This window comes from Zonotrichia leucophrys, chromosome 5, assembly GCF_028769735.1.
Source record: "Zonotrichia leucophrys gambelii isolate GWCS_2022_RI chromosome 5, RI_Zleu_2.0, whole genome shotgun sequence".
Lineage (NCBI taxonomy): Eukaryota > Metazoa > Chordata > Aves > Passeriformes > Passerellidae > Zonotrichia > Zonotrichia leucophrys.
The window spans coordinates 9,002,620-9,022,741 of NC_088175.1; the positions used below are offsets into that span (position 1 = coordinate 9,002,620).

The 20,122-nt window shown below is 35.2% G+C and overlaps 1 protein-coding gene across 6 annotated transcripts in view; it reads right to left on the minus strand.

The window, feature by feature from the left end:
* Positions 1–439: 439 nt before the first annotated feature.
* The window catches only part of VRK1 (VRK serine/threonine kinase 1), a 47,198-nt gene continuing 27,515 nt past the window's right edge, over positions 440–20,122 (minus strand). For all 6 annotated transcript variants that reach the window (XM_064713947.1, XM_064713945.1, XM_064713946.1 and 3 more), the window contains 10 exons: positions 19,564–19,633; positions 19,089–19,176; positions 17,582–17,690; positions 17,348–17,440; positions 16,220–16,352; positions 14,922–15,042; positions 14,011–14,069; positions 12,991–13,169; positions 8,986–9,085; positions 440–2,114 (listed from right to left, as the gene is read on the minus strand). In XM_064713947.1, coding sequence (XP_064570017.1) covers positions 2,038–2,114; positions 8,986–9,085; positions 12,991–13,169; positions 14,011–14,069; positions 14,922–15,042; positions 16,220–16,352; positions 17,348–17,440; positions 17,582–17,690; positions 19,089–19,176; positions 19,564–19,633 — 1,029 coding nt within the window. In that variant the 3' untranslated portion in view covers positions 440–2,037. The remainder of the gene's footprint in view (positions 2,115–8,985; positions 9,086–12,990; positions 13,170–14,010; positions 14,070–14,921; positions 15,043–16,219; positions 16,353–17,347; positions 17,441–17,581; positions 17,691–19,088; positions 19,177–19,563; positions 19,634–20,122) is intronic.

Genomic DNA, 20,122 nt, shown 5'->3' on the forward strand with positions numbered 1-20,122 from the left:
GCACCCTCCGCCTCTCGTGGAGTGCTGCATTTCCCCATCAGCGCTCTGCAAAGCAGAGGGAACACGTGTGTGCAAGCAGCACTGTATGTGATCCATACGGCAGCGCTGCGGGTATGATCACAGCCTTCCTGCGCTCCTCCTGCCCGTCCCACGCCTTAAACACCACTGCAGTTACAGCCAGCTGGAGCCTGGCGCTTTGCAGTGCCTGGTGAGCAGAGACAAGCCCTGAAACAACATTCACCTTGAATAAAAAACACCCTTTTCCTTCACAGAACACCTGCCAGGACATCTTTTCCTGGGACATCTTTGGGGTGGGAGGAGGTAAGGGTGGCTTATGAAATTTGTACCTCAAAACATTCTTTTCAAATATATGGAAATAACTGTTTGTTCCATTTGGCTTTGGTGGTGTCAAAAGAAAACACACTGCTTGAAAACTTGGAAAGTAATCAAAGGAAGTTTACTGGTAAATAAGTTACTAAAAAAAACAAAATGTCAGACAATTGAAATACAAAAGAATGACATTAACTTTGAGCATGTGACAAGGAAGAGAATACAGTATGCCTTCCTGACAATAGCTATTCAGAACAGTGTAACACACTTTCTGAACAAAATGATTAAACGAAGTCATTAAAATGATAGTTTGATTTGAGGAGTTTTAAACTGAGAGAGGCTTTAGCAAACCTATTTTTACATCTGAAATGAAGAGAATGCTACACTCAAAGTTGTCAGCCACACTTTGCTAACACCCAGGAAGACGAGCCTAACAGTCAACAGAAATGAGAAAGCACCTCCTAAATATGGTATTCCAGTTTTATTTCAAAAAAACAGATTCCCTTGTTTCAAAAAATAACTTCATCATTCATTCATTCAACATTTCATGCTACAACATATTTATTTAATCTCATGAATTGCTACTCAGACATTATACAATCAAGCAAGCTGGACATCCACACGAATACACTCTCACTGGCTCATATGGATTCCTTTTGGTTTGCCAAACTTTCGGTTGCCCTGATAAGAATGATGTTCATGCCTTATCATGCGTATGTTGCAGTAGATATATGAAAAGTAGCAGTGTTTCACACTGGAATCCCACACTATTTTTGACTAACGACTCTGAAGAGAGGACTCAAAGCTAACCAAGGAAGTACTTGTACAAAAGGATTTGGAAGATTACATGCTCCTCAAGTAAAGGCAAACCATTACTGCTGAGAGAAGCAGACGTGAGACAATATTTCACGGGAACTAGATCCTGCACAAAGTTACTCAATTATATTCTAGTCTTTTCCCTAATATAAAAAGAAAACCTGAGGGGATGGTTGAGAATAGGCATTGTTTTTTAGTTGGTTCTTTTCTTTGCCCTGGGCCCTTTGTCTGAAATTCTGGTCTCTTTCTTTCCAGAGAAACTGTGAATAAGTGGAAAAGTGATAGAAACACAAATACTATGCAAAAAAATGGCTAAAATTCAGTACCTGTCTTCCAAAGAATTAAATGCATTTTATATAAACTACAATGGAAGGACATGGTTTTTGCCTTATGTTCTGTTTTTAATTCAAACACTTGTAACATATTTAAAAGTTATTTATGCTTTTTCAGATTTCATCTCAGTGTGCATTTAAGTGACCACCAATATGACTTTACTCAGAACTGTGAGAAATCAGATGCAACACTGCTGTTTCTTATACAGTATCCATAATGAAACTAGTAAAAAAAGGCTTCATCTCTACATTACAAAGCAGGAAAAAACCACTCTTTTTTAGTTTGCCTTAAAGACATGAATTCATGTATATAAAGAATAAAAATGCATCCCCACTTCACAAGTTGGTAAAATTTTGCATTAGTATTTACATGTATATAAATTATGCAAATATTTTAATAAAACATTTATTCTTCAAAAACAGGTACAAACAGCAGTCCATGTTTTTACAGAACTCATAATTTCAAAAGGAAAGAAAAAGATTCCAGTGCTACCAACAACAACAAAAAAAATTCAGAAATGAGCCACAGAGCAACTTAATTTGTTGCTCCATATATTATTTACTTCTTGACTCTCTTTCTGGTTGCTGTGCTTTTCTTTGGTGAGGTCATCTTCTCGGTTCTGGCAGCAATTGCATCTGCAATTCAAACAAAACAAAAACTGTGTGTTAAATAAAATAACAAAAATAAAATAACAAAAACAGATCAGAAGAAAAAAACTTTAGTCTTTAAAAGTATAGCTCAAATCAAATCACTTATTGAGCTTTAAGTGGGGATGGGAACATGCCACGGACAGAGGAGAAATCTTCAACTATTTCTGGACACTGACCTTCTCCTAAAAAACAAGTTGTTTGGCTCAACTTCTCCAAGAGTATCATCACATGGAGTTGAGTCATTTTTTTAGCTCATCTTCACCAAAAGAATTAGATCCTCTACAAAATCTACACCCCTCCTTCCTCCCCATGTGCCAACTTTTAGTTTTATAATGCTTTCCAGTACTAAGCTATTTTTTGGACCTTGTGCTAAGCTCATCCAGCTCTGGGATCACAGTTTAACCCCAGACAGTAACTACCTATCACGCAGAGTTCATTCACTCACTCCCCCTCCCTTCCCAGTGGGAAGTGGAAGAGAATTGGAAAAAGGAAAAAAATCCCATGGGTTGAAACAGGAACAGTTTAATAATTACAATAAAGTAATATATAATAATAAAAAAGTAAAGAGATTAATTATCACACATGCAAAAAAACCCCAACCCACAAGTGATGCGCAGTACCAGAGCTCATCACTCACTGACTGATGCCCAGCTGAACCCCAGCAGTAACAGCAGTAACTGGCCCCTGCAGCCAACTCCCCCATTTTATATACTGGGTATAACACTCCATGGTGTGGAATATCCCTCTGGCCAGTCTGGATCAGCTGGCCTGGCTGTGCTCCCTCCTGGCTTCTTGTGCTTCTCCTCACTGGCAATAAAATTTGGTCTGGTATTCTCACAGTTTAGTGAAATGTGGCATCTTAGAGCATTCTGAATGGAGCTCATACAAAGGGAAGTAGAAGAAAAAAACGTGAAAAAGAAAGGAAGATTTCTATTTGGCCATGTCAGCTGTTAAATCAGCTCAGCTACCAGTGCAACTGTGCCTACAGATTGAAGCCATCACTTGACAATATTTTATTAACAAAGGTAAGGAATAATCCCACCTAAATAAGATTCCTAGTAAAACAGGCAGGCAGGTTGTTCAAAGAGACCATACCTAAAAGCAATAATAAAAACCTCCCTGCACTTTGATTCATGCCTGCCTACTGCCAGGGAAAAGGAAGGAAAAAAACATCACTGCTCATTTCTGTGAATCACATTCAACTGTAGTCACATTGACAAAAAAATATTACACACAATAAAAATTTCTACCTTTTTGCATGTACAGTAACAATGAAGTATTTTTTATCTCCTAGTCATGTAATGATTTTTTTTTCTTCTTAATCCTAAATTCCTCCTTGAAGACAGCATGCCTAACTACTTCAGTTCTTGCTTGTAAAACTATCTGTAATTCCACAATCTATGTCAAGTGTACAGGTAAAGAAAAGCAAAACTGAATTTCATGGAAGACCTGAAGAAAGAAGCTGCTTGCTTAAGACAAGCAGTCACTGATCATTGAAGCTCAATGAGTAAATTTGGCTGAATCAAGGAGGCAGAGAACAATGCAAAACAAAGTTTTACAAAAGAAACCCAGCAGTACTGTGGGTAGTTCTGGGCTCTGTCCTACAAGAGGTCTGAGAACAATGGGGAGAAAAAGTGGTTTCCCATTCTCTAACAAAAACAAGAAGAAAACATTGAATTTAACTAGTTTATCTGAAGAAAGTAAAAAAATAAAAATGGGAGACATATGATGTGCAAAAGGTTGCTGCATGAATGTGATTTTCATGCCCACAGTGGCTAGAACAACTACTAAGCTTAAGGGAAATTCATATTAGGTAACAAAAATATTAAAATACTCCCCCTTATTAAATCCTTTGTAATAGTAAGGACAGTTAAGTATTACAAGTGGTGTTGACCAGGGAAGTTTTAGAATAATCATACAGCATTAGCATCTATCAGGATTAATACCAAAATAAATTGATTCAACTGGTGTACAGATCTATTCTTGATGTCCCTTCTCATCTGCCAATTCTACATTCACTGATTTAGAACCACACAAGGCTTACAACTAAGAAATAAAACTGTGCTCAAGTAAAAAAATTAAAATTCTTATAAAATTACAGAAGTTCCTTTGGTAAAAACAAAACCACTACTTTCCTGTATAAATTGTCTCCTTTGATGAAAAGGAGAACAGTGTAAGATTAGGAAACATGAAAACACCACAACTGAACAGATAAAATCAGGTAGGATTTAGGTGACTTCTAAGTTACATCATAGGTTAGAATATCTGAAAACAGAGCAAACATCAAATGGGAACTTAGGCCAGGATGCAGCATTTAATGAGTTAAACACCAACAATCTCCAATCACTTTGGGCAGTTTGAATATGGAGCTAATGAAGAGATACTTTTCTTTTAAAGAAGATAAAAGACAAAATCTTCTTTTAAAAAGACTGTAAGAAGATGAAGTCTTCTTTTAAGAAAACTCCTCCTTCCTTTAAGGAAGAGTCCTCTGACAAGCTCTTTCCCAGTTCAGCCAGGGAACCCCTACATAACTGAAAACACCTGGTGAATAACACTTCTCAGACCAGCATTCTTCAGTGCTCTGAAGCTGCTGAAGAAATTACAAGGGCAAAAAAATAGTAGTTGTGGTTAGTTGGCTTTTTCTGTTTTCACAGCAGCTCTTTTTCTACAAGAATTCAGAAATACAACTCAGGAAAAAAAAGCCAGAAGAATGCAAATGGACTTGAATTCCAGTAAATACATGACTGTGGGGTGGGGATGAGAGAGAAAAGTCAGTGAAATTGTGGGATGGAGCTTAACTTTAGCTACTCTTTTCTGCCAAGTACTCCCTTTCCTGCAACAAATAAAGCAAATACTTTTCATATTCTCATAAGGAAAAACATCAGAACACAAGAATCTATTATTTATGACTTTGTGCCTCTGTATTTCTTACAGACAACATCATATATATGAGTGTTCTTTTAAAAATTTTCATATAAAATTGTTCCAGATGAAACTGAAACTGGTTTACTTCTATTTGCAAAAATTGCTTCACTGAAGATATTTCAAAACACAATTGTACATAAACAGAAATCATTTGTCTCATGCAGCATGTGTCTGAAATCAACCTTCCTCTTTGCCACACAGCAATTTGCAAGAGGAAGGCAGTTTAATTCAAAACATTACTTGCAATCTTGCAAAAGGTTAGTTCCCTGTAAAAATCTGAGTCACTGCAGTATGATTTTTTTTTTTCCTGCAGAAAAATTTCACTTGCAAATTTTATATCTGAGTTTGAATTGCAATACTTGTTCAACATACTGCAATTCATCTTCAGGTCACAGAAAAACAACCAAAAAAGTAGAAAAAACGTTTTTCTTAAATTACTTAGTTCTACATGTAAAGTCATTATAAAAAACCTTACACATGGAAAATTTTCATTACAAGATGTTTTGTTTTAATACTTTTTATTAGCAGCAAACACAAGAAAGTCCCATTAAATGCAAAAAGGGAACATAAATTACTTACATTTTATATGTGTTTAAGTGCTAGAAATGATCTGAAAATACTGTACAGAAACAAGCTTAAAATATAAAGGTAGATTTTAATAAAGAACTGTGTTCCAAGCACACACAGAAGTACACAATAACACTCCAATATTTTATATGTTGGACACTAATTTTTCTCTTTATTATGATTAGTGACACATGTTCAAAGTAATTCTCACTGTATTTGTCACTTGCAAATTGCAGAAAAAAACCCTACTATTCATGAAGAACCACAAAGATAAATTAAATGTAAACCAAATCTATTTTAACCTCCCTATCTACAATATTTAAAATTCTTTAACATTAAAAGCACCTCCTACCACACCTTTTCTAAGTTAAATAGCTTTTGAAGGTCCTCAAACAATTCTTTCTTCCTCCTCCTACAAGTCTGAGGGCGCCCCAGCCCCAGCAGACTTCAACACTGGCAGACTTCCTATGGCCACTGAGCACCTTTGGGTACTCAAAATGCCACCCAGCTGATCAGGATCCTTTGGACTGGACAAGACAAACTGCACAGTCAGATGTGGTTAATGCTGATGAGCTGAACAGCAAGAGAAGAGGCTGCAAAGCTCTTGCCACTGCTTTCTGTTGAAACATTTATGAGATGTTGTTTGAATACCTGAAGAGCAACCACCATTCCACGATATTTATGCCCCTTAGAAACAAATAATACAGAATTTCAACAACTTTTAAAGCATTGCTGTATGACTCAACCTCAAATTGTACAATTAAGAGGCATCAAATTGTACAATTAAGAGGCATCAGTAAAATATCCATTTTACTGAACTTCAGGATTTTAAGTTACAGGAAAAACCATTTAATGGAGAAACAAGTCCATGGTAACACAAAACTAGTCAGATTTGGAAACACAGTTTTAAGTATTTCTATAATAATCAGACCTTTTCAAACTATAAAAGCATCAGGATCAGAAACTATTATGAAACAGTTGCTCTTTCCTTCAACACAGGTTTATGAATCATGTAATAGTTGCTAAAGTTTGTAATTCCAAATTTGGAGAGAATCAAATGAGTAAGTACATGTATCACATTTCACCTGAAAGCATTTTATATACTCCCTCTACTTGGTATTCATTAAATTGAGTAGTGTAAAAAGGTGAAATTAGAGCCATTTCATCTGTAACTTTATTGAACTAGCAAGTTTTTCTCATTTAAGCTTATGTTGAAAGTCTATACAGCCTCCCAAATACCTTTACTTAGTCTCAAAAAACTCATTGTTTACAAAAAGCTGAAGTTACCACCTGGATTGCAATTCAAGTTCTTTTCCATCTCCTTCTATAAGAATTTCAATCTACAATCCCAGGAAAAACTAGTATAGTATAAGAAAAGAAAGTATGTTCTGCACATGTGTATCAAACCACAACCAGAAAATAGTAAAATGTTTTAAGTATTTTGTTAAAAAGTCTTAAATTATACCTAAAATGCTGAAAGTGTGTCAGCATCATTCTATTGCTTTGAAAGAAAGTATAATCCAATTAATACTTTTTCAGCCACTGACAGACTAGAGAATTTATAATAAATTGAAATCAATAAGTAAATACACATTCAAAAAAACAATCACTGGCCTTAATGATTAAAATTCTGTAATATGAATAGCTGAAAATGACCAAAGCAGAGTCACCTCCTGGAATAACATTAGCTTCATTCCTTGTACTTTGTTCCATACAGTTTGAATAAGTATACCAGGGTAAATCCAGAACTCATATATTATCACTGTCTTTGAAAGCTTACAGTTTCCCATCCTGCAATACTCCATCAAATCATTTTTAAACAAGGACATTTATTTTGGGGAAGACTTTGGTCCTACTGCTTTATTTTTAGACTATTTGACCACAGACAACATCTGGTATTTTACTTAAAATTATACAACAAAAATTCTTTAGGAAAAATATCTTTGCTATTCAGTTCACATAAAGCAGTTTAACTGGACACTCACCACCAGCTTTCCCTATACAAATATATTGAAGATTTCTCACATTGGATTTTCAATAATCCTACTTTATCTGTCCATGACTTTTTCCATACTGCACTGAAACTATGCCAAATTATGTTGAAATAATAGCTTCAGCATTTTCTATCCTTATAGATAATCCTTTCCTTGACTTTAAACATGCTTGCTTTTGGAAGCTGCTGCTGTTAGCCCTTGGCTTTAACACTCTGTGCAGAGGAATCCTGAGGAGTCAGCATGTTCTAACAGTGGACAAGACAGGAGGACAAAAATGAGAATGAGCAGAGAATGAACGATGGCAAAATAAAAATAAATTGGTTCAGCTACCAATTTTTATCACCAGCAATTCCACCAGCTTTGGGCACTACTTAACTGGAGCATAATCCTTTCTTACATAGAAAGTTGAAATATTTTAACTTTACTTAACAAAGTTAATCTAAAAAGAAATTGCAAAAGATCAAAAGCACTTGAACTGCTAAAGGTTCTATTGGGTATTTTATGTGGCTGGGTTTTGGTAAGCTGAGGTCAGCTTCAGAGCTAGCCTCTGTGGGGAGAGGCCAGCTGCTCTCCTGTGCCTGACACAGCCCTTTCCAGCTGGCTCCAGTACAAACCCACTGCAGGCCAAAGCCTCAAAACAAGCCCATTGTAGGCAAAAGCTGAGCCACACTTGTTTGTGGCACCTCTGTGGAAAGATTTAAGGAAAGATTAAAAAAAAAATCACTGAACAGGTAGAAAGGGAGTAGCAGTGCAGGGAGAAGAGTGGGAAACAGCAGACAGAACGCCAAAGTCACAGGTGGAAGTGGTATTCCATTGCCCCAGAGCACATTTTTCCTGTAGCTCAGGAAGGACCCAGAATGGAGGATATCTCCCCCGCAACTCATGTGAGAGCCCAACATGGAAAAAACTGATATTCCCTGAAAAAATTGTTTTCTACCCCTGAAAGACTGCAACCCAAAGGAGAGAGCCCACACTGGAGCAGGGGGAAAATGTAAGGATGAAGGAGCAACAGAGACCACAGCACAGTCCCCCTTCAGGACCCCTGCACTAAACAAGAAGAGTGGTAGAGTTTAGGGTGAAATAGGTTGAGCTGGAGGGAAGGGGAAGGAAAGGTGCTGTTTTAGTGTTTGTCACTACCCAAATTTATTTTAAATTTGCAATATATTACATTTATTTTTCCCAAGTTGAGTCTGGTTTGCCCAAAACAGGAAACAGTAAAAGATTTCTTCATCTTTGTTTCAATTAATGGGTTTTCTGATCCTATTTTCTCCACTGGGAAGGGGAGCAAGTGCTGTATGAGGGTCTGGACTTTAGCCAAGGTATCCTGCCACACCAGTACATGTGACTGTCAGAACTATCTTTTGACTTACTTGAAATAGCAGCTTTCTTCTTCTTTGGACTTTCTGTATCTTCCATTTTTGCCTCAGTGCTCTCACTCGCTGCAGCTGCTGCCACTGCCTTTCTTCTTTTCTGTAAAAAAAAAAAAACACCAAAAATTAGCAGTTGAACTCAAGAGCAAGAAAGATCATGTCAAGCACACAATGTCCTCACAAGGTATTCTGTTATATTATATATTATAAAATGTCTTGAGTCATAGAAAAGATGTATTCCTGTATTAACACAAGAATACTGGTACTAATCCATACACTGTTTGAAACAACAGTTCCCTAGTCTGCAGATCACTTTAGCAGCTGAAATTTTGATTTAGGAAAACATGAGGTGTTGTGATCATAACCTGGGGTTTTTTTATCTTACACTGAATAAATGTTACAAAAGGAACAATCTGAAAACTTAAAAGAACACTAAACATTTTATCTCAAGTTCTTATTAATTGGATTTTCTAAAGAAATTACACCACATTAAAGCCAAGTTTGTTTGGATCCTTGCCTTTCAAGGCTTTCTTTGCACAGCTCAAAAGCAGCTAATACTCACTGACAGTACTTTTTTTTTTTTAAATGCCAACCATGGGTTCTGTTCCAAAGAGAGGTATTTGGAAAATCTGAACTCTACTCAAGGTTCTAAATGGATAGAACTCTTATTATCTGTGTATTACAATTAATCTTACTATTGCAAAGTATTCCTGAACTAGTTATGGAAAATCATTGCTTTAAAGCCATGATTTTTGCAAAAGATGAAGTGACCTGCATTGAGCATACACAAAAAGCACTGAACACTGAAGGAGTTTTACTTTTCCTTCTTCTTAATTTATTTATATTTTAATTGTGTGAGACTAGAGCTTTACTAATACAGCTTTAAAAGTGGCTACAACTTCACACAGCTCACAGGAGAAGGGGAGAGTGCATTACATCTTTCCTTTCCAAAGTGTTGCTTCATGATTACCATCTAAACCCTGCTGGGCTGAACAGATTGGTTCGATAATTACATACAATAACTGCAGTGGGCAGGTAACCCTCAGCTGGCACAGGGCAGCTCCCCTGTGAGAACTTCCATATGCAAACTGCACTGATGGAGTGCATTAGGTACATCTTTCCTGCCGGTGCACAGGCCTGATTACCGCCAGCCAAGACTCCAAGGTTAGCATGTCAGCAGATTTGTGATGCATTAGGCAGGAATAAACACAGACACTTTTGTTCATTCTGACCAAAATTAAGGAGGACTATTTCAGCACTCTACTGCTTTTATATGAGAGATAATGCATCCCTCCCAATTGTACTAGGAAACATTTTAAATGCTCATCAGAAAAACAGATATTCAATACATATTACAGGAAAGCAAAATACATTTATCTTGTTTCCAAGCTTATTTAATAAAAAGCGGTTTCTTAATCTTGATGCAGGTGAATTACATAGCAGTAGAAATCAGGCAGCATTCATCTGACAAAAGCAACACCTGCACATCTGAACCTGAACATTAGAAGGAACTACAAATCACTAAGATCTGTATTTTTCCAGGCTACTTCACTCCCAATATTTCCCAGACACTCTTTGGCACTGAACAACATTAAAATGTGGTCCTTGCTCTAAATTATTTAGTCAAGAGCTTGAAATACTTCCTTCAATAAATGGTACTGCTAGCTTCTTGTTTGTCTAGAACTACTAGAGAATTCCACACTCACAAACTAGCACGCTTTCTATAATGTAAAAAAAAAGAAAAAAAAAGGGGAAAACCTCAAGCACATCTGTGGACTATGCTTCATTTACTCATGTATCTGGGGAAACTTGAGACATGATATAGAAAATAAAATGCCAACTTTTAATACAGCAGACATCTGTGACTTTTACCCAGATACCAATACTGGAGAATGACAGATTCCAGAACAACCATGTTTACATGTAACATGTAAATGCCCACCATGGCTCAATTAGCTGACAGCACAGGAGAATCCTACACTCTAAGAAAGTATTTACACAGATGCTAGAAATATTATCTCCTAACTACAAAACACCATAACTTCAGAATGTCAAATAACACTGTTTTAAGAAAATATTATGGTAGATTGCACCAAAAGCAATGAAGAATAGGTGTGTTAAGACCTGCTGTGATTAAAAGACAGTAGAACCAAAATGTCATAAATATTTTGTGTTAGAGGTCACAATATTCTCAAGGGTGGATGCCAGGCTGCATTTTTCTTTTTCAAATTAGGCATTAAGTATGTCAAACAAAATTCAGCATGTGATAGAAGATCCTGGCTTTCAGAGGCAAAATGCTACTGATCAATGGCAAATTATATTTATGGAGAATAGTTTTGAATGAAGTTTAGAATTTGGAGCTCATTTTTAAAAGACTGAGTTATCTTCTACGGTAGCCTATACTGCAGCTGTCACAAGGCCTACAAAACTCAACACAGAAGGAAGAGTCATCTGTCCTGGTGTTTGGTCAAAAGCAAGAATGTTATGATGCCCATCAATCTTATTCTGTCCAGACACTAGCAGTAGCTGGCATGAAGTAGCATCAAGTCCACTGAAATATGAAGCTGACAGCTGAAAACACTTACTCAAGTGGGCCAGCAGCACTCCCAGTTTTATCTAAGTGCTTCATATTTGTGACAATTGAGTAAGCTGACCATGCACATGGTTCTCAAACTATATAAAAACAGGAGAAACCCAATGAAAAGGCTTACTTCTTTTTGCTGTCAGGAGGTAAGAAACTATGGAAAAGGATTATCCCACCCTTTGGGAATGGTCTTGACTGATACAGATTAAAAAACCAAGATTTTTGAAGTTTCTATTCTATTGCAAATGTGCACTAGACATCTCTGCTGGACAAGGACATAAAAGGTCACAGATGTTGGCTCTGCAGCAGGCCAACTTACTCAGCAAAGAAACCAGCCAACCATTAAAGACAGATTATTTTTTTCCCCAAAATACAGGTCACAAGCCATATCAAACCACAAGGGGAACAGAACTTATGCTATCAAACTCTCCTTTTGGAGGGACTTTTACACTCAGTTCAGCAGAAAATGTTAGTGCAGAGATCATAGCTGTATGATTTTAGCCAAAATATTTACTGGGCAAAAAGATCTAAGAAATGCTGAACATGTATCTTCAGAAGACTTTAGAATCCCACAGGTTTTTTATTTCATGCTTTTCCCCCATCTTTAATACACTGCTGATCACGCCAGTAAGCAAGCAACATACTTGTACTATTATCCTGTGTAATAATTCTCAGTTCCCTGGTTCATGCTAAAGCAATCAGCAAACTGCCAACCTGCTATTAACAAATGTAAATAAAGAAGTAATAAATGCAGTTTGAAGTAGAAGATGATAATTACTGTCCCATTATGTGACCACTTTTTTACGGGTATAAGGTGTTTAAACATACACTATCCCTAAAGCTTAAAAAGTCCTTAATGCCGTATTCAAATTGGAATTCAAGTCTAGAGTTTAAGGCTTCTTATATACAAGGAAGAAAACACCCCTAGCCTACCAATACAGTTAAGACTCAAAAATAACATATTAGGTTAATGAAATCAGTATGTGAATTCCAGAATCAAATACTTGGCATAAAGACATATACTTAAAACTAAGCTTTGAACTAGTCAAGGAAAGAAAATTAATACAAAACAAAAACTAGACTAATCTTATATATACTTTGATCCATCTGGAGTTTTACCAACTTAAAGAAATAAGTAAATTAACCAAATTAATGTTCAAACATCATTATACCTAAGTATGCAAATTTTATTATCCAAGGTACTATCTACTATAAAAGTACCTCTATGAACATCATTCTGTATTAAGTTTTATTAACAATTAGTTAAGTTTAATTAGAAAAATAATGTGTGCAACTAGGACTTAAACACTTCACTATTTAATGACTTGCTACTGGATTAAGTTATGAGACCTACTTCCAACATCACTAACTCTTACTCAACCAAATGCAATAAAAGATGACATGAATTTTGAGAGTAAAACCTTTTGTGTGGGATTTCTGTCGAAGTCTCCATTCTCTGCCAAGCCAAAGTCAAGCAAACCATCATCTTTTTGTCCAATGGCCTTGAGACCTTGCAGAAGTATTTCTCGGAAATGCTGATAAACAGGTTTCTCTTCATAGCTCAGTACCTTCACCTTTTCCATGTATTTGGCTATTTCATCTAAAGAAATGGCACCTCCAATTAATTTCTATTTGAAAACATTTTAATCATTCACTTTTACTACAAAAGAGACAGAAATTATGCATGCACTACTTATGCTATTCTTGAAATGGTTATTTATAAACTCATAATAATTATGTCTTTACTACACATTTTAGAAAAAAATTATACCAAGGTTCATTACCCAGTGATGACAGCATCACTGTTTTTTACATGTTTATTGCAATGAAGAAAACACTCAGTCGTAAAAAACCCTAATAGGCCAATTTTCACCAATGAATGCTTATTTACATAGTATTTCTTATGTCTATATTTAAAAATGTGGAAAAGGAAATTCAATGTTATCTCAGAACTTCATCAGTTCAAGACTGAAACATATACTAAATAATACATGAAACATTAGACCACTGAAAAAACAAACAAGTCACACTTGAATGAAAAAACTCTTCTGATCACCAGGAGTGGCTAAAAATAACTAAATAGTAAGATCCCAGGAAAGTGTATTTCTAATAGAGTCAGTTTAAAAATAATAAATAATGTACTCAGCAAATCACCTGTGCCAAATATGAACAATGTATACTTCAAGGCTGCACTGCTTCTTAAATTTCCATATCTAAAATTCAGTGGTGAAAAATCAATTTGCACATCTCATGTTTGAAATGAATACTGTGCTACACCAGAAACAACAGTGTCTGTAGTGTACAAAACTGCAGCCAAAATGAAGCCTAGACTTCTCTTAAGCAACAATCTAATTCATGCCACTTTGTTGTTCCTGATTGAAAGGAATAATTAAAATAGGTAAATGTTCAGTAAACAAGTATTTTAAAATAGCTCCTCTTACCTGGTTTATTTTTCCCAGGAAAGCATTTGTCCATCAAAATGGAAATATTATCTCTACATCTGAAAAACAAAATTAGTCAAAACCACTGTTTCTTTTGAATTTTCAATCTTGTCCTGTTCTGATAAACTATTTAAGTACCCAGTTTGGGCCACTGTCAAGCCTCTGTTATGACTTAGCATAGCCATCAGTAGGTGTGCAGCACATTTCAGATCTGATGAATGCCACATGAGCCATCTGAAACAGTTTCTGATTCTCAAAGGCAAGTAGAAGACTGAAGAAAAAGAACTGGTCCATTTTCAACTTTCACATACTGATGCTAAAGAAAGCCAAATAACAAATATTTGTTAATGAGACAGAAACTGCTGCACTGGAACAGCTCTCTTCATATTAAATATGTGACAAGAGAAGGCTGATCTGGGCTGAGGGGAAGATGAAGGCGCGTTGACATTGAGGCTGAAGGACAAAATGAAAAATATTTTTAAAATCCCATAACAGTAGTGTTCTAGCTGGAATGATATTCAAAGACATTTAAGACTCCCCTTTAGCCTTCACTTCTGCCACATGCATGAGAACATGGTGTTAAAGAAACTCACACTCCACACTTCTCTTCCTGTAAAGCACAACTGATGGTTACCTGCATCCTGCTAAGAGTGCTTTTGGCTTCACCATGGCAATTCTAAAGTGCCAATACTGCAGTGGAAAAATAAACATCTCAGACACGCAAAAGAAGCCAGCAGAACAGTACAAGTGAAGTTTAATTACATGTCAAGGATACATGAGACACAAAAGGAAAATGGGAGGTATACACAATAAGAGCACCTTACCAAAAGGGGACACACTCAAAGTACAAAGCATTTCTACAGAAAGACATTTTCATTTTCAAAAGAGAATGAAAACAAACAGCTTCTCACCTGATTTTTGAGTCCCTGACAAAATTTGGATCTTTCAAATTATCTTCCCATGGTAGATGGCCACTAAGCCAATGAATCATACAGTAACCCAAGATCTCCAGATCACCACGTCTCGATGGCGCTACATATAGATGCACATACAGAAAAAACAACCATAACATTAGTTACTAAAGCACACACAGTTTAACAACAGTAAAAATTTATACATTTTTATGTTAAGACAGTGCTAACACTACTTTATCTTTTACTTATGTCTTTATTTTAACATGAAAGCTAGGAAAGAAAAAAATATTGTTCCTACATCTGGAAGGATCACTTCTTTTTCAAGCCCTTTATCAACCTCTCCTATTCAAAGACATGACATGCTGCAGTTATCCAAATTTGGGAAGCTTTTTAAGTACTCAGGTTGTGGAAAAAATAGAACAAGTTAGTGAAGTGATTGACTTTCAGTTCAAAATAGTTTTTACTTCCCTTCATCTATAAAAAAGTAAAAGTGCTGAAACCCCCACCTCCCCCAAAAAATATTCTACAATGCTGAATTATTTTATGTGGTCTGAAAACTGAACAAAGGACTGTATGAGATCAGATCCCAAAGCCTTCACAAAAAAAAAAAAAACACCTAAAAATAAACAACCACAAAAAAAACCCCACCAAAACAATTCACATACACAGTGACCACAGACTACACTAGAAATATAAATCAGCAGATCAAGTTGTCTTTGGTTATGTTCAGCTTTAAGTATCCTCAAGTATATAATAATTTTCAACAACTGTTATTTTTGTAGAAAACACTCTTATGCTAATAAAGCAAAATTTAAGAACTAAGAAAATGAAATTGATTTTTACAATAAATACTCAATGATTAATCAGACATAAACCTGTCCTTTACAGTGACTATAGGAATAATTAATTAATTAAATGACATTTTTTTGAGTTAAAATAAAAAATACTTTCCCATCAATAACAGCAACTATTTTTCTCCTAAAAGCAGGACCTATTTTTCTATCAAGATCGACCAAGCACTATTCCATTTATACTTGGTTAATAAAAATCAATATGCTTTATAAATTAAGGAGCTCTTAACAAAGTTAACATTAAAATACAATTAGTAAAATTTAGTAAACAGAAAAAAAGAAAAATGCCAGCATAGCACATAAAGAACAAAACTTTAAAAAAAAGAAAAGCATGTTTTTTAGAATCACAAACCTGGTTTGTTTATTTGCTGCACTGAGTTTTATAAGTCCTTTCTTTATAAAAAGTGATATGCAAATGCCTATTACAGAGTTTTACATCCTTACCCACACCCTTGTGTGCATCAATACTGGTATATTCCACAGTTCCATCATGGCATCTTTTAGGATTTTCTTTATATACTTTGTGAACTCCTTCAGGACAGTACCGGTGGGCAAGTCCATAATCCACCAGGTACACCTGGTAATTCCCACAAAGCATTAGAAGGTTAAAGAACCAGAAATACAAAAAATACACAAATAACAAACACAACTCCCAACCATTCTCACAACTTCTTTGAAAGCATTAAGAATGGCAAGTTGTTCAACTGTGAATAATTCTCAGTACTTTATTAAACTTAACACATATGATTTGAAAACAATGTGTCAGTTAGGTTTCATTGTTTTCCACAAAGCAGTCTGATCTGGAAGTCATTTCTTGCTTGCTACAGAAGGCAAGTACAGTACAATAGTTGTTACCAGTAAAATGAGATTTTAAAACAGAAAAACAAACCCAAGTAACAAGCAAAAAAAGAAGTAATGTCCATAGAGTTATAAACACATTCACTGTGCTACCCTCTTTAAAGTCAGCTGACCCATTTGAATACTGCATACTACTACTTCTCAATAACAACACAGTTACTTTAAGAGAACTGAAATTACTTACTATTACTACTATTTACATCTTTCACAAGCTAAAACATTTGAGCAAGAACAAATCCATAATTTGAAACTCTAATATGCATTGTCTGAATAGCAAAGAGATTTAAAAATGCAGAAAAATGAAAGACTTCCATAAATCAAGTGGAACAATCAACACTGTAAAGACCAATTTTTCCAAGTAACAACACTTATATGATGGATTTCTTGAACAAAGCAGAGGTAACAATGCAGACAGGCAAACATAATTTACCAGTGTGCTACATAATTTTAGGCTTCCACCTGCAAATACCTATTTGTGAGTCTTGAGTTAATCTCAAGAATTTCTCCAGAATATTAGTTAGGCCATTGATAACTGTCCAGAAAAACGCATAAAAAAATCATAGAATATTAACTAGATATAAATGTTAAGCAGAAATAATGTTACCATATACATTCTTAAAAATGAGCTTCTGCTAGATTTCACAGGTTCAAAACACTTTCATTGTTGTCAAATAGAAGGTTTAAAACATGAGGAGTAAAATTCATTATAAATACCTGATTAGGGTTCTTGTAACTCAGAAGGAGGTTTGAGGCCTTGATGTCTGCATGCACATATTCATGTTCATGGACATATTCCAGAATATCAAGCTAACAAAACAAAAGTCATTTAAATGCAGTACCCAGGTCTGCCCACCAGAGGACCTGGACTCGGCACAAAAGTGGGACTGAACAGAGACATTTACACAGGGAAGATAAATTGAGAAAACAAAATGTATTTTTTAAACTTACTACTCTCAGGCCTAATTGTAGTACAGTTTTATGGGGAAATTGTTTTGCATTCTCTTCATACATCTTCTGAAGATCTCTGCCAAATCGGTCCATTATCATAAATCGATAGCTAAATTCAAGGAGGGGAAAAAAAAAAATCAAAGCCAAAAAACCAGCAATTTTTATTTCTGTGTTACCTGTACTAACTAGTGATTGAATATGTCTCTCTCAAAAGAAACTGTGGGGAATACTTGAAATACAGCATTTTTTTAACACTGTACATCAATTCTTACCTTTTTCACATCAGCTACTCAAATGTTCATCCATCAAAAGAACTGCTCTAATTTCTAGTTATGCAACAAAATAACAAGTACTCACAGAGGAAAGCATCCCTATTGTAACTCACTATAGGCAAAACCAAGCATCATCTACTTACAAAAATACATTTCTTAGATTTTTAAATAGCTAAGTGATTTAACATGTCCATGTATAATGTTCCTATACTGAAATCTATTGCAAACTTTTTTTGACCTACTGTTAACAAAAAAAACCTCTCACTTGCCAGAGGTGTTCTGATATTCATTGCTATGGCCAAACTGGTTCTAGAACTGGGAGAGTTCATGGTGATTATATTAAAGAAATTCATGCACTAAACACTGAATGCAAAGTCACTTTTATTTGCAGGATTTAAAAAATGCTACATTCATTTTGCTATGAATGTAAAATGAATTTTGTTTTTACATTAGGTTAGTTTTACATTTGAGGATCTACTGAAACTGGTATTTCTGACATACAAAGGCACTCACACTGACTGCTTTAGGCAGTGAGCCACACAAAGCAGCCTGACCTACTGTAAGCTGCCAGAGAACTATGAAAACTCCTCTGCAGCACAGCTGTTTAAAGAAGGGCCACTAGGAACAAGGACTATTACATAAGCAAGCATTAGCATCAAAAGCCAAGTAACAAAAACCTTTCCTGGCATGGAACAATACTAAAAACTATCCTTAGACTTAAAACATATTTAACATGAGATTAGCAGTTATTCCAGCTCATAGATTAAGCCAGAAAAAGCTCCATCCCTATGGAAAATAGAAGAAATTTGAGAGCAGTAAGTCCTTAATATCTGTGAGTGAAAATACACTTTAACTGCACACAACAAGAACTTTAGTCATATTATTCCAGGACTTGTACATTAGAAATTCACTTTCTTTTAATTACAATATAAAAAGGTTCTAATCCACACATACATAAAGAGCATCATTGTTTTACAGCAGTGTTCACAACAAATGAAATCTCAATTATAAACACTGTAACAAACACAAATAGGAGTTACAAACAGAATACAAACAAAATATACCTATTTATATAGTCCCTAAACATACCCTTGCCATGCACATGAAAATTTGTAGCAGAAGTTAACAACATGAAGATAAGCAGAAAATAGACCTTGTAAAATAACTTGGGCTAAAAGAGATAATGTTTGTGGATGAAATAAATTCCAATATATGTCAACAAAAGATATATTCACCTGTTTCCATCTCTTTCATGCAAGCCAGAACCCCAATATCTTGGTACACCTAAATATTTCAGTTTATGGGACTTAGTCCACTTCTGAACTGGAAATACAAATAAAGTTCATGAATTTGCATGAGTAAAGACTTACATAAAAAGGGAGTAGTCACATCACTTACAGTTTCTGCATACCTGTGAGCTGCTTATTTCATGGAAATGTATATGCAAAGTATGCAGGAAAGTTAATCACATATCCATTGTAAGGATAGAGATGCAACTCAAGATTAAATTTAGGCAATACTACCAACAGAATTACAAGCAACTTTTTACCAAAATCCTCTAATTTACTGTATATCTGAATACAATTTCAATAATTTAAAAATTATCTTGGAAATTACCTAAAAGTATACTCAAAGTTTAACCTTACTTCTACAGGCTCTATTTTCATATATGGCTGCAGGTCATTAAAAACATTTTAACAGACTGCTTACTTTCATTTGGCTTAGCAGCTCGCATGTAGAACCTTAACTCAGTAAAAAGAGGTCCACTCTCGCTGGGTTCCTTTAAGACAATTCAAAATTCATTAAAGACTGCTGTGTTAATGCCTAATGATTATTAAAAGCTGAAGCATTCACCCTATGAAAACATACTCTTCCTCAAATGCTCCACCTGATGCTGATAAACTCACTAGAATATCTTATTATTATACAAGAAATTTAGCTCTAAAAGCTGTTTTTATTATAACTGGCTTGACATTAGGTTATCAAAAATACTGTCCCACAGCAAAAGACTAAAGAAATTACCTGAAATGTATAGAAATATTAACAATTATTGGCAGAAGTTTAGCAGAGAACATTAAACAATGTTATCTCAGATTCTCCAGATTACAGCTGGATTGCATCAGTTGTAGTAGCCTTTAGTGATTTTAAAATAACACCTGAAATGATTCAATGAAAAAAATCTTAACAAAAGTTAAATCCTTATTGAACATAAGGCATTTTGTTCCCTTCATACATTAGTTGACCAAGGTAAAAATAACAGAGGATTTCA